Source organism: Anguilla anguilla, chromosome 16 (assembly GCF_013347855.1).
Source record: "Anguilla anguilla isolate fAngAng1 chromosome 16, fAngAng1.pri, whole genome shotgun sequence".
Lineage (NCBI taxonomy): Eukaryota > Metazoa > Chordata > Actinopteri > Anguilliformes > Anguillidae > Anguilla > Anguilla anguilla.
This window is the reverse complement of record NC_049216.1, coordinates 7913204-7927440: the sequence shown is the minus strand read 5'-3', so window position 1 is coordinate 7927440 and position 14237 is coordinate 7913204. Positions and strand designations below refer to the sequence as shown.

At 38.4% G+C, this 14237-nt stretch overlaps 3 protein-coding genes across 3 annotated transcripts; 2 read left to right on the top strand and 1 right to left on the bottom strand.

Annotated features, from left to right (window-relative positions):
- The first annotated feature begins 722 nt into the window (after positions 1–722).
- LOC118214982 (histone H2A-like) lies at positions 723–1176 on the top strand. The gene has a single exon (XM_035395298.1). It carries the CDS (start codon positions 735–737, stop codon positions 1119–1121), a length of 387 nt encoding a protein of 128 aa, XP_035251189.1. The 5' UTR covers positions 723–734; the 3' UTR covers positions 1122–1176.
- Positions 1177–2062: 886 nt separating this feature from the next.
- Positions 2063–2641, top strand: LOC118214981 (histone H3). Its single transcript, XM_035395297.1, has one exon. The coding sequence runs from the start codon at positions 2231–2233 to the stop codon at positions 2639–2641; it is 411 nt and encodes a 136-aa protein (XP_035251188.1). The 5' UTR covers positions 2063–2230.
- Positions 2642–5630: 2989 nt separating this feature from the next.
- On the bottom strand, positions 5631–10671 carry LOC118214857 (GDP-fucose transporter 1-like). The gene is made up of 2 exons (XM_035395128.1): positions 10032–10671; positions 5631–7173 (listed from the first exon to the last, which is right to left on the bottom strand). Exons 1-2 carry the CDS (start codon positions 10549–10551, stop codon positions 6611–6613), a joined length of 1083 nt encoding a protein of 360 aa, XP_035251019.1. The 5' UTR covers positions 10552–10671; the 3' UTR covers positions 5631–6610.
- Positions 10672–14237: the final 3566 nt, after the last annotated feature.

Genomic DNA, 14237 nt, shown 5'->3' with positions numbered 1-14237 from the left:
CTGTAATGTAACGTAATGTAACTAAAGTTCAGATCAGAAACTTAAAATGACCAAGAACAAAAATAGTTTCAGTTCCTTATGTAATACATTCAGGGTTTGAGGGGAATAACATTTAAAACAACTTTTGCTCAAGTCAGAACACATTTGAGGAACTTGAAAATCTCAACAAAAATTTGGCAAAAATAGTGTGAAAAGAAAAATGTTTCATGACTCAAAGTGAAGTGAGATAGAATGGTAATTTGTGAAGGCTTTATAAATAAACAGACACAAATAGTGATCTCTTGTTACAAAGAGAACGGGCCACCAAACTTAAAAAAACAGGACACAGTGATGAGTGCCCTAACTGTCCCCAGTAATAAATTTAAGCACAGAATGATAAACAACATCAAGAGGTCGTAGAGTGATACAATCAGCATGTCAATAAAGTACATCCCCATTATCACGGACAGAAAGAAAAGTAGAATCAAAGTATTTAACTCCCATTGCAATTATTCTCTCACATAGTGATCACCATTACGGATGCAAGTTCTCCGTTTTTAAGCACTGCGCCACTGAAACTGATTCAATTACTTTGTTCTGCACTGGGGGCGCCATGTAAAAAAATTGTCCTCCTACCTGATTGGACAAAATTCTATAAACGCGGCAGCCAATAGGTGAATAGATTGTTGCTATAAGAACGACCCCGATCTGCAGTTTCAGTTATTCTTCAAGGTTTGTGAAAATTGAACAAAAAAATGAGTGGAAGAGGAAAGACCGGTGGTAAGGCAAGAGCGAAGGCTAAGACCCGTTCATCCAGAGCTGGGCTTCAGTTTCCGGTAGGTCGTGTTCACCGCTTGCTTCGTAAAGGAAACTATGCGGAGCGCGTGGGTGCCGGTGCTCCAGTTTATCTGGCCGCCGTGCTCGAGTATCTGACTGCTGAGATTCTGGAGTTGGCTGGTAATGCAGCTAGAGACAACAAGAAAACCCGCATCATTCCCAGACATCTGCAGCTGGCGGTGCGTAATGACGAAGAGTTGAACAAGCTCCTTGGAGGCGTCACTATCGCTCAGGGTGGCGTTCTGCCCAACATTCAAGCTGTACTGCTTCCCAAGAAAACCGAAAAAGCCGCGAAGGCCAAGTAATTCCTGCATTGTTCACACGAGCATCTTTAATCCAAAGGCTCTTTTAAGAGCCACCCCACATCTATATTAAGAGCGAAATTCTGCCATTTGAATCGTATGTGACTTCACAGCCGTTTGTGAAATGTAATGCAGTGTCTGCACACTAAGCATGCATGTCTCATTGCCACAATCATCAATTTGAATGTTCTTAAATTCGGTCCTGGGGAGCCCTGCATATGTCCGTTGTAGTTCAAAGCACAATTTAGGTCCTGGATTTTTTGCAAGATATCATTTCAGTAAATTACACTGGCCCACATTGTCAGAAATAACCACGAGGAGTAGATTGCAAGTTATTTTAGAATATAACGGTGTACTGTTTAGCTGAGCTCAAGTGAGCTAATTCGATTGGCTCCTTATTTATGAAAGTATGGATGGTAAACGTAACCCTTTGCTAGATAATTAAATCATATCTTACTTTGCTTTCAGTAAACATCGTTTTTCTGTTGTACATATAAAGCCTTGTATAGTATAAATGTATCTTTATTTGGTTTTTTACATTTTTAAAACAATTCCTTTTAAAAAGGTCAAAAGGAACAAAATACATTTAAACAGACATTCACTAAATTTCAAGAAAATAAGAAACACTCAGAAAGAGGAAACCTAATACAAACAACCATACATATATTTAACTAATTATCACACGACAATAATTATTTTAAGACATAACATACATAAAATATACATTTTAAGGATAATAAAACAACAATACGTGTGCTCGGGAATGGGGTGAAGAGCGGGTGCCTTGTATAGTATAAACGTAGGCCTATATGATGATTCTACTGAATGCCACGAGGAATTTATTTAACCTGTCTGATGTAAGTATCCCTTTAGCAATGTTGCAGTACGGGGGGGGGGGGGTTGGACTAAAATTCAAAGCGGGAAGAGAAAAGTTTAAATTTTTGGCGGCAGAGGAAGCTGAAGACATGATCCAATAGCATTGGGGAACGAAAGCAGGCTCAGGGCCAATGAGAATCCGTAAAAGCCTATCCAATCAGCTTATTTCTGGAATGCTTTAAAGCCGTAAGATGTTGGCTTGTTTTCCGAACAGAGCAGAGTTTGACTAAGACGCCATGGCTCGAACCAAGCAAACCGCACGTAAGTCTACCGGGGGTAAAGCCCCCAGGAAGCAGCTCGCCACTAAAGCAGCCCGGAAGAGCGCGCCTGCGACTGGCGGAGTGAAGAAGCCTCACCGTTATAGGCCTGGCACTGTAGCTCTGCGAGAAATTCGTCGCTATCAGAAGTCTACCGAGCTGTTGATTCGCAAGCTGCCTTTCCAGCGCCTGGTGAGGGAGATCGCTCAGGATTTCAAGACCGATCTGCGCTTCCAAAGCTCCGCTGTAATGGCTCTGCAGGAGGCTAGCGAGGCTTACCTGGTTGGTCTGTTCGAGGATACCAATCTGTGCGCCATTCACGCCAAGAGGGTGACCATCATGCCAAAGGATATTCAGCTGGCCCGCCGCATCCGTGGGGAGCGCGCTTAAATTGATTCCAAGTGCGCATTCAAAATAACAAAGGCTCTTTTAAGAGCCACAACAGTACTTGCCAGAGCAGCAAATTTCTCCATGTTTTTGTCTGTTTGTATGATTAATAGAGTTGCTGATGCGTGATTTTGGGGTTGCTCCTCTGAAATGTAATTCTTATCCGTCGGTCATGGAATCATATTCATTTGTTTATATAGCAGTTCTCATACATGTCTGTAACACAAAGTGCTTTACAGAAAGAGAAGACGAAATAAAAGAATAACACAAGGTAAAACAATACACCATACAAAGATTCCTAAAACTCCTCCCCACTCCCTTCCATCACAGGAATACAATAATTTCATAAGAATCATAGTTTGAAGAAGGCCTGGAATTTTTTCCCTGCCCCTTTGGCCACACGAGTCAACCGTGTCCCCACTACGTTTTATGTTTAAGTTTTAGTACACCAGCAAACTTAAACCAAGTTTATTGGTAAAATAGAAACATTGCTACAACTTCAACTTTTTTTTCATTCAATCCAGGTTTTATTTTTCTTCCAGTCCAGGTTTTTTTTCTTCCAGTCCAGGTGTTTTTTTTTCCAGTCCAGGTTTTTTCTTCCAGTCCAGTTTTTTCTCTTCCAGTACAGGTTTTTTTTTTCTTCCAGTCTAGTTTTTTCCCCCTTCCAATCCAGTTTTTTTTCTTCCAGTCCAGGTTTTTTTTTCTTCCCGTCCAGTTTTTTTTTCTTCCAGTACAGGTTTTTTTTTTTCTTCCAGTCCAGTTTTTTTTCTTCCAGTCCAGGTTTTATTTTCTTCCAGTCCAGGTTTTTTTTTCTTCCAGTCCAGTTTTTTTTCATCTTACAGTCCAGATTTTTGTTTTTTTCCTAGTAAAGGGACACCTCGGCCTTTTAATAGTTCTAAAATCAATGCGCTGCAAAATCCAGCATTCTAAAGCAGTTTAAGGGGAAGCACCACCGTCAAAAACCATGATTTTGGTTCCATATGTCAATTTTGATATTTTTTGATATTTTTATTCTATAACTTTTATAGTTTCATAAACACACTAAAGGTAAATAATCGTTATAAATAGTAAATTTAGATGATAATATAACACCATCGTCAAGTACACAAAGCATAAAATGAGCTTATGATAGCATCTTTTATGATTAAATGCCTATGCAGTTTTAAAACTGACCTGTTTGAATCATATATCGATAAAAAGCTTGTTTCCTGGAGCGTACTACTAGAATGAGCATATGTGGCTATTTCCTTTGCTGTCACTGTGAGGATGGACAAAAGACAAGCAGAACTCTTCAAATTCATTGGCTACTAGCGTTTAAAGCTCCCTTTAACAGCCATTTTCTCAAAACTGTATATTGCCCATAGGATATTCAATTTATCTCATCTTTAACAATAGATACAGCTACATGATTTTACACACTGCTTCTTAAATGTTATAGCTAGGGCATGGCTGAGGCTTTTGTTGATATGTTTTGCATTTTCATTTTATGTGGCATTTTATCTGTAAAAATAAGTCAAAAGGGGTGGGCTTCAGAGAGTTCATAAAACTTAGTTTAGTTAAAAATAAAAATAAAGCGAGAGAGAGCGAGATGAAAAGTACAGTGTGAGGTTGTGGAAATAATTAATTATATGCCAATATTAAATCAATTTGATGCTTTGAAGGCACAACAATTGCATTGCCAATGAATATTAGGCTAGAAAATACAACATTTGCCCGATTTAACGTGACTTTCGGTTTAAACCACGCCCACTTCCTGTCTTCTATCCGAATACAGATACACAGACACAGATAATTTTGTTGGTTGAACAGATACAGATACAGATACAGATAATGACATCCTTGCACACCCCTAGAGAGCATGGAACCTGAGTTCAGCACCGTTGCTTGTCATGATAGCAGATAGTGCAAGAGTGAGTATCATTAGACGCAAAGATGACGACAACCATCCTGTTGCATGTAATTTCAATGCCGTAATAGTGTTTCTCCTCTCCGGGTACAGAAATATTCATTTAGCAAAAGGGGGTAACATGGACAAAAAGCTCTGTCAGAGAGAATTGTTTTTTATCTATACTCCTCACTGTTTACATACATACATACACACAGTGGAGTCCGTAAGTATTTGGACAACAATACATTTTTTTGTTGTTTTGGCTCTGTGCTCCACAGACTGTCAGCCAGAATTTCAAGGTATTAACATCCATATAAAGTTATCCATTAAGGAATTACAGCCCTTTCTGTACATAGTCCCCCTCATTTTAGGGGATCAAAATTAACCAGACAAATGAACACAATCTTACATAAAGTTGTCATTTATGTTATGTGCACATATGGATATGAAGCCGATTAACCACAGGTGTTCTCACTGAATGACGCCCTCCATATAGGGAGGACACTCCAAATTATTCAAGCTTATTCAATTTGACCCCCCACTAAAGCATTTCCTTTTCTCCATTCATGCAACATCTACAGAAAGTGAAAAGGTTATTATACTGTTTATTTCCTGCTTTGTGTTACAGATTTAGATGAATAAGTATTCAAGTCGTGATGCTTTGTGATTGAAGTTTCAGTAATTTCCTATCATCTCAAGAGCCCCCTGGCAGCTCCCTGGGGCCCCCATTTGGGCTCCGGACACCGCTGTTGAGAACCACTGGGACAGGCAAAATTTGTGTTTCTGTGACAAGGTCTTTGACTGAAAGTTCAGCACTTTCAACAAACTTTGAAATTTGCAATGGAGAAAACGTGCAGAGGTTGTCCTCCTTTAAATGTTAAAAATAACCCTGTACATTTTCTCCTTTGTTAGCTGAAAACGTGACTAACGTCCAAATAACGAGACTGCTGCTTTGAACCTGTACCTCCAGCACAGCTTCGACGGTTCCTTGTAACACATTGCCTGGAGTTTCAAAATCACACAATTTGTTTATCAATTCACAAAGACCTTTCCTGCATAGCAACTGTGTTGTGACCAATTAAAAGCAGAGACTACTAACAACCATTGGTTAGGAAAAAGGTAATTTATCAGCTTATAAACTAAATTTTTTTTTTTAAATATATGAATTTAATTATGTAATTCAGTTATCCACACACACACACACACACACACACACACACTATATTTGGTTTGCACTTTCTAAAAATAAATAACCTGCCACAGGTTACATTAGCTTTTGAAAATAGGAAAACAGCTATTTGGATCAATTCAGTTAAACTAGCAAATCCATACAGCCTTCAGTTTGTGGCCCTTGGCTTCCAGTGCCACTCAATATCATAAATGTGTAATCTCCTGTGATTTCCACCCACTGTTAAATTTTTTTTTTTTAAAGTCTTATACTGTCATTTGTGTAAACAAATACTGTCCAAAACAAATACTAGCTATAAAAACACTTTCTAAAATGTGTGTTTACCTCCTTTACACCAATGTGGAAACAAAATAATGAGCCACTCTGATAGAGGACGCCAGGCCTCAATATGAGGACTAGTGCCATTACATGGAAAAAGAACACCTGAGGAAATTTTTTACCTCATGTAAATCATTCATTAACTTGGTAAAGTCCACTGGCTTGGAGGTTCCCTGAAGGTCCCATCAAAACATCTTTTTCATTACTTGCAGTCTTTTCTTTCCCAAATTCTAACTTTTTCCCATACACCTCAACACAAATTTCAGCCCCCCAGTCACAAATATGTGGTGAATGATATTTTAATCAGTTTTTTTGTCATTATGAGAATTGCCCTACATTCCTTTGCCTCCTGGTTTGTAGTTGGTCCACATGAATTCCTTAAAAGAATATGAGCTTAGTTGGGGAAAAAATGCAAAAACAAAGACAACAGCCTCTTCAGTCACGGCAACTGGAACAGTTCCACACACTTATTCCGTACACATATTGCACTGACAAAATAACTTGCCTTCAGCCTTAAAAACAATATTGCCAACTCTTTAGCAATGTTCTTTCCCTGCGGTTTGATTGAGGGACAGGTCTATACGCCGGAGTCGTTTTTCTCCGTTTTCATTTTCGTCTGCGTTTCCGTCGGCACCTTGTTCATTTCCCTTCCTTTGACCCAGGTGTAGGCGAAAGACCCGGCCAGCACCATCGTGTTGCTCGTCCACCAGAGGGCGCTCTTGGCGCTGGCGCTGTACGCGACCGCGAGGACCGTCTGCGCGCAGGCTTTGGCCGTGCCGGAGACGTTGTGCGTCAGCGGGCTCGTGAACTTGATCTGAAGGCCCGTGACGTAGCCGATGGCGAAGCCGAACACGCCGCCCACGGTCATCACGCCCCAGAAACTCAAATCGGACAGCCTGCTAAAATTACACAGTTTGGGCACTTCGCCGAACACGAGGATTGGCGGGATGAACAGGAAGCAGGCGTTGAGGTTGTTGTAGTAGGATAGCTTCCATATGCTGTGGTTCACCACCGGCAGCACCTTCTTAGTGTAGATGGCGTTGAGAGACACGCACATGCTTGCCAGTATCCCGTAAATAATGCCAGACCAGGAGAGAGACCCTCCTGCCCCTTCCTGGTCGACACCCAACCAGAAGCCCCCTGCAAAACAAGCACTTTTTAATTAAACAGAAATCAATGCAAAGGGATAGTTCACCTCAATTTCAGTGTTAGTTTAATTTTTTTAATTGGCTCAGTTTGCATATGCAATGAAGGATATGTTAGATACGTACAGAAGTTTATGACAACCAGCCACTTTACAATGGCTCTTATAAGGCCATTCAGGGTTTGTGACTAAAGAAAACACACATCAGGCATCTAAATAGCAGCTTGGGAATGACTGTGATATAACAATGATGCCACATTTCCAGAGCCAATACATATGAGCAGAAACATTTCATTGTGTGTATTCACAATTATAAACATAACTCAGATTTTATATTGTGCCACTCCTTTTGTCCTTGAGCACAGTTTTGTGCCATAGGAAATTGTTCCAACCAAAACTAAGACTACACAACATTTATTTTTTAAAGAGCAAGAATACCCACAACCTCTGGATAACATAACATTGCAGGGATAATCAAAAATATACACTTAAAAAAGAAATAATATTTAAAAATCCCAAAAAGTGAGCTTGTGACATTTATGCCAGTTATGGCACAGATAATATATTCTAGTTAAAGAGGATCCACGGTTCATGTTCCTGTTCAGTACTAGTTTCCTTCGGTTTTATTAAAAACCATGTCAGCACAAACTGTAGTCCTCTTAATGTGGAGTATAAGAAGCATATTACTAACTGGATGAAAACAGAATGTTTCATTTTCTAATGAGGACTTGCCTACAGAAAACTGAGGTTCCCTGAATGTACAAGGCTGTAAATGAGTTGCATAATGTGAACAATCATTGACAAAAACAGGTTCGCAGGCTTTGTAACGTTTTGTCTGTAGAAATAAGAGTACGTCTAAGAGAGTCCTCCTTTAAATCTGTTCTAAAAACGAGCGCTTATGAATATCCTCCAGGCTGAGTGGTTACTGGATTCAGTCGCATTTTTCTCAACATTGTTTTGCAGTGCCGCTCACCAGTTACACTTCCTCTCAACACTCTGCTTTATATATTTCTTATTTTCCTTTTGAATTTAACCTTTATTGGATCAGGTTTTGCCCTGTGATAGATTGGCGGCCTTGTCAGGGTGTACTCTTGCCTCTCGACTGATGCATCCTGGGATAGGCTCCAGCACCCCACATGACCCTTCTCATGACAAGCGGGTATAGATAATAGATGGATGGGGATGGATGGATCAGGTTTGTCAGGTTTGCGGTAGAGGTAAGGTGATGCGATCACCAATAGGCTTCTAACACTTGTGAACATGGATGTACACTGCCATTACTTTTGCAGACATGTCTGTCACAGCTCAATGGACAAAAGGATTGACAGACAGACAGACAGACAGACATCACATAACCGCATTGGCAGAGGTACTTATGCCCGCACCTGCTTAACATTAGCAGTCAGCTATAAGAAGAGTACAGGGGGTTAAGGCTGCTTTAAGAAAACTAAAGCATTATGTTAGTTTTTATCGTTGTATAAAGTACTTTGACAGATTTAAAAACAGTGCCAATAATCATACTCCTACAAATAGTATTACTTCTACTACTACTACTACTACTATTATTATTATTATTATTATTATTATTATTAATAATAATAATAATAATAATAATAATAATAATAATAATGCAGAATTTTCAGAACAATAACCCTCCAATTGACAAAGGTATTTTTTTGAGCATGTAAAAAAAGGGGCCCTGATGTTGCGGATAAGCATTTAGCCAGTCATACATAATACAGACCTACATGTCACATACAAACCAACAGATAATATTCAATTTTTGAAAACTGTCTACAATATTCACTTGGGGAAAAAAAGGTAAATCCAGAGAATATAAGTGTGTCCGATTCAGATGGGACACATACTGTATGCAGTAATCCCAGATTCAAGGATTACCACTGTCACACATCAAGATGAATGGCAAGCAACTTCAGATGTAACTGTGCCCTCATATACAAATAATGAAAATGGCGAGCATCGTTGGGCTGAATGGCCTGTTACGTTAAATATAAATTAAATAGTGTTATTGACAAATCATTATTGGAAAAAACTTGCTTGCTTTGTTTAGCAGTTCGATTTGCCAAAGAACCTCAGCTGTAGATTGTCTCCATGAGTTCTTCCTGAATAATTTAGCGGTCATTTTCAAGCAAAACACAAGTAAGGATTTTGGGTTGGGTGAAGTGATCATATTTCCGTTTGTCTCAGAAGGTACGCTTATGGCCACCGACTCGAGTTAGGTGGGAGAACTTTAATTTTAAGGATTACCTGACACCACACTGTGAAAGGTGAACTTACGCTGGTGAAAAAGGATACCTACAAAGAAGGGGTTGGTCCACAGTCAAAACAGGTTTACTATTCAGTAATTCATTGACAACTAAAGAAAAATTTCCCCATGGCGATGCACACTGAATAAAGTGGACAGCCAAAACGTCTGTGCGTTTCCTTCCCGTGTTTACAATCCAGATAAGTGATAAGAAAGTACTGCACACTATACCTGAGTATTAACCGCCCTATTTCCTTCAATCTATTTTCTTTCTTGCAAATCAGGAAGGAGACAATTTATTCTAGTTTAAAAGTAACACTATTTCCATTTTAAAATGATAAATGCACAAAACTCGGAAATGTATATTCTGGTTTACATAAATTGTGCCATTTCTATCAAACAAATGCTGACATAGACTTCACTCACATAAGAGATACTGTGTAACTTTTCCAAATAGGTTCTCTAAAAAATGCACTGTATTGCGCATATAAAAAGTAACCTAAGCGGCCAGTAGCCTACACTAAATTGACCGTCAGACTTTAAAAGTGCATGTAATCAATTATAAATGAGACGAAGGCTAAAACCCACCAAGAATGACTCCACAACACAAAAGTGCGTGGAATGACGTGGTTTGCTTGAGTATCCCATAGGAAAGGATAACGTTGAAGACGGTGCTGAGTGATCTCCCAACAGTGTAGAACGCGACTCCCAGATTTTTCAAGCACAGGTTGTTGAAGGCAATCATTCCGACAAACACGACGGACAGAGGCAATATCTCTCTCGAGATCTTGTAGTCGAATTTTACCGATGGAAAGTCAATCGCACCTGGACATGATCGAGACAAAAGGCTCAAGCACCAACAAAGCACTACCGTAATAAGGCACTGGAAGGAGGTCACAAATAAAGGAGCATCGAGATCAGTGTTGTCAAGCAAATGGTTATTTAAGAAAACCATGGTGATTGAAACAAACCAATACAGAGCCACCACCAAAGCTATTTTGATAGCTGTCAGTAGAAATGTGTCCATTTCCCCGTCCCGATTCATTGAGTCGGACCCGACGAGCGCCATCCTGAGAATTTTCGACCGTTTTAGTTGTGCCCGGTTCATAATGTTTGGAACAGAAAGAAAGAGGAAACTTATCCAACACGTTAACGTATCGCAAAGTAGCAGTCGGCTCCGGCCACTAAATAATAATACATGAACGCTAGTCTTCAAGTCTGCTTCCTTACCCGCCTACAAAAAAACAAAATGAGGTTTATTAAAGGGACAGGACTACATTTACCGTGGGGCGTAGTAGCAACTGAATACAATTGATAGATATTTGAGAAAGTGACTGATACGTTTGTAGATATCACTGATTGTATATCTCCTATGTACATATCTCAGACAGATCTAAATTGAGTAAGTAAATAAAGCGAGATGGAAAATATTTACGTGATAACTACACCACTGAACTGAAATAGCGACATATGGTCAATTCACAATGTGGTACATCCATGATTCCCAAACCCTTGCGCACCCGCGGCCGGATCCGGGTTTAATGTGTTCTGTCTGAAGTAGGCTACACTCCATACATCTAATCAAGTCCTTGGTACTGTGGTACACGATGTTCTGTTATATCCCTTCAGTTGATACAGTGCACACAGCAATTATTCTATAGCCCTTTGTGATCGATACATTTTTATTTTAATACCATTTACTAGGAGTAGCGTATATATTCAATATTGTAGGCCTATCTACTATATTTTTAGCGTCTTGACTTACTGTCATAATTCCATTTGTGTGGGTTGAGCAGAAGCTTTGCTTCTGGGGTTTGGATAGGAGCTAAGCATGTACAGCAACATCATTTTACTTTATATGCATTTGAATTTTTTAAAAAACATTGTTTTCCTTGACATAATTTTAATATCACAAAATATTATGGCCTGGAATTTTAGTATATGGCATTTAATACACCTTGGTTTAATACCTTCGAGTGAATTTTGTATCATTTTGGTGTTAATTTCATAAGTTTAGAAATAAAAAGAAAGTCTCCTTGGTCAAACTATTGCAAATGATTACCCCACCATCTAACTCTTCTTGGGATAATATTCAAGCGAAAAAACACAGGGTTTTTCCAATGTAATGTAGTAAAAGATGACTAACCTGTCGTACATTGGGGCATGAAAAGCATGCAATGGATTTCTTCCTCACAAAAAATTGTGAAAGTTGAGAATGGACTGACAGATGGTAGCAATGGTAGTACCAGATAAAACAAAAAACACGTCCATGCAAAGATTAAGTACACAAAAAAACAGTTAATTCATAAAAAAAAAACATTTGGTATTATACAGCTATTAGGTTACATTTACTTCACCCAGACTAGTCCTTATAAGCCTACTCTCAAAGTTCACACAACAAGATACATCAAGAAAGGATCGCAAATTTTATTAAAGGAGTCGGATTTATCATTTAAGAAAATTAACTTAGAAATGAAATCCATCACAGCAGCTAATCAACAGTGACCCACTAGGGGGCATATCGAATTTCCAGAGCAATAAAATGCATTTCCTGGCCCAAAACATTTTTTAAAAGTGTTGTTGAAATGATAAATATAAAACAGTATTCTTAGTCAGATGTAGATTCTGGTTTGTACCCACAGGAATCTAGGAATCTGAGGACAAACTGCATATTTAGCAAAACAATCTTTTCTGTGATTCCACATTGTAGCATAGACACGCTGCACTGAGAAAGCATTCAACCCCCTTGAGCCTTTTCACATTTCTCCACTTTCACCAACACAAATTCAACAGATTAATGATGCAGGACTTACATTTCTGATTTACAAAAGTTTTCACCCCCAGGTTATTACTGCATTATATTATACATCATTAGGGGTCCTACAAAGTAGGAACCAGAGATCCATTCCAAGGTGGCGGAAAAACTCATATGAAAAAAAAAAATTAAATTTGGCCACAAATTTCAAACGCTTACAACTTTTTACAACAATAATCTAGGGACTTGAAGCGGACTGGCCATGAAAAGGGCACTACCATGTTGTACCATGTCGAAGCAGTTGCAGATATCTCAAAAAACATGGAAATTACAGGCATTTGAATTTTTGGCAGGAAGCTAATGCTAATATAACATTTTAAAACTCATCTTCTCATGAACGCTTTACCTGATTCCGTCACCATCGCACATGTGTACTCATGGGTATTCTCTCCAACAAGGGTGATAAGGAAAAGTTGTTTCGTTAAAAATTGTGTGATTTGTGGCGTGACAAAATTAGCACTTTATTCTAATGCACATTCATGTTTCAAAGTAATGTTTCTCATGAACCGGAAGTTGGATAGTCTCACGCACAAGTATGCAGATTGTCCAAAATCCTGAAATCTATGCCACTAGGACTCTTTTATCCTTCGCCTAGTATTCACCCGGCTTGGACATGTTTGTAGCTATATTGCTTGCAGCTATACTGAAACTTGACATCATGAAAAATAAATTCACTGTATGTAAGTTCATCTTTAAATTAGTTTAGGTTGTGATAGCCATGATTATTACATATTTGGATATATCCTCTTCACATAAAAACAAATGTTGGTTGTTAGTATTTCTTAACGGTATTTTGCCCCCCCAAAATGCCAATCGGCCCACCCGGACACGGACAGCTGGAGCCGGGACTGATTGAAGCCGTTGGAACCTTTGAAAACATCAAAAAAACGGATTTAAAATTGATGGAAAACAAACTAAATATCATGAATACAATAATAAAAATACAAAATAATATGTATGTTGTCAATTAAAAAACAAAAATGTTATCCCTAAAAAAAAATGCATTTATTAGAAAATTTACATGGTAATAGGTACACATGCAACTAGAGAAAATATTTGGTTCATTCAAAATCATTAACAAACCCATGTCCTAACCTTTCTTCAAGCTGCTAAACACAACCGTGAACTTGCCTCAACCCTCAGACTAACCGTTTTCCTAACCCTAACCCTAGCTGAACCCTAGTTTGAGCCCTAAACCCAAATTGAAGCCATTGGTACCATTGAAAACATCTGAAAACCCATTTAAAATTGTTGGAAAACAAAATAAATATCATGAATAAAATAATACATATGCAAAACAATATATTTGAGGCCATTTAAGAAACAAAAAATGTTTTCCCTAAAAAATATGCATTTATAAGAAATTTTATATAGTCATAGGTATATATGCCACTAGAGAAAATTTTGGTTATTTCAAAATCATTAACAAACCCATGTCCCAACCTTTCTTCAAGCTGCTAAACACAACCGTGAACTTGCCTCAACCCTCAGACTTACCGTTTTCCTAACCCTAACCGTAGCTGAACCCTAGCTGAACCCTAGTTTGAGCCTTAAACCTTAATTGAAGCTATTGGTACCATTGAAAACAACAAGAAACCCATATACAATTGGTGGAAAACAAGGTAAATATCATGAATACTATAATTCAAATGCAAAATAATATGTATGAGGTCATTTAAAAAACAAAAATGTTCTACCTAAAAAAATATGCATTTATTACACCTTTTATATGGTCATAGGTATATATGCCACTAGAAAATTTTTTTGGTTATTTCAAAATCATTAACAAACCCATGTCCCAACCTTTCTTCAAGCTGCTAAACACAACCGTGAACTTGCCTCAAACCTCAGACTTACCGTTTTCCTAACCCTAACCCTAGCTGAACCCTAGTTTGAGCCCTAAACCCAAATTGAAGCCATTGGTACCATTGAAAACATCTGAAAACCCATTTAAAATTGTTGGAAAACTAAATAAATAT

What these genes read in the sequence shown, in the direction of transcription:
- LOC118214981 (XM_035395297.1), top strand. Translation starts at nt 2,231, where the DNA reads ATGGCTCGAACCAAGCAAACCGCACGTAAGTCTACCGGGGGTAAAGCC.
- LOC118214982 (XM_035395298.1), top strand. Translation starts at nt 735, where the DNA reads ATGAGTGGAAGAGGAAAGACCGGTGGTAAGGCAAGAGCGAAGGCTAAG.
- LOC118214857 (XM_035395128.1), bottom strand. Translation starts at nt 10,551, where the DNA reads ATGAACCGGGCACAACTAAAACGGTCGAAAATTCTCAGGATGGCGCTC. An exon ending in GTGTTGTGGAGTCATTCTTG is followed by an intron (nt 7,174 to 10,031) that starts GTGGGTTTTAGC and finishes CTTGTTTTGCAG; the next exon opens with GGGGCTTCTGGTTGGGTGTC.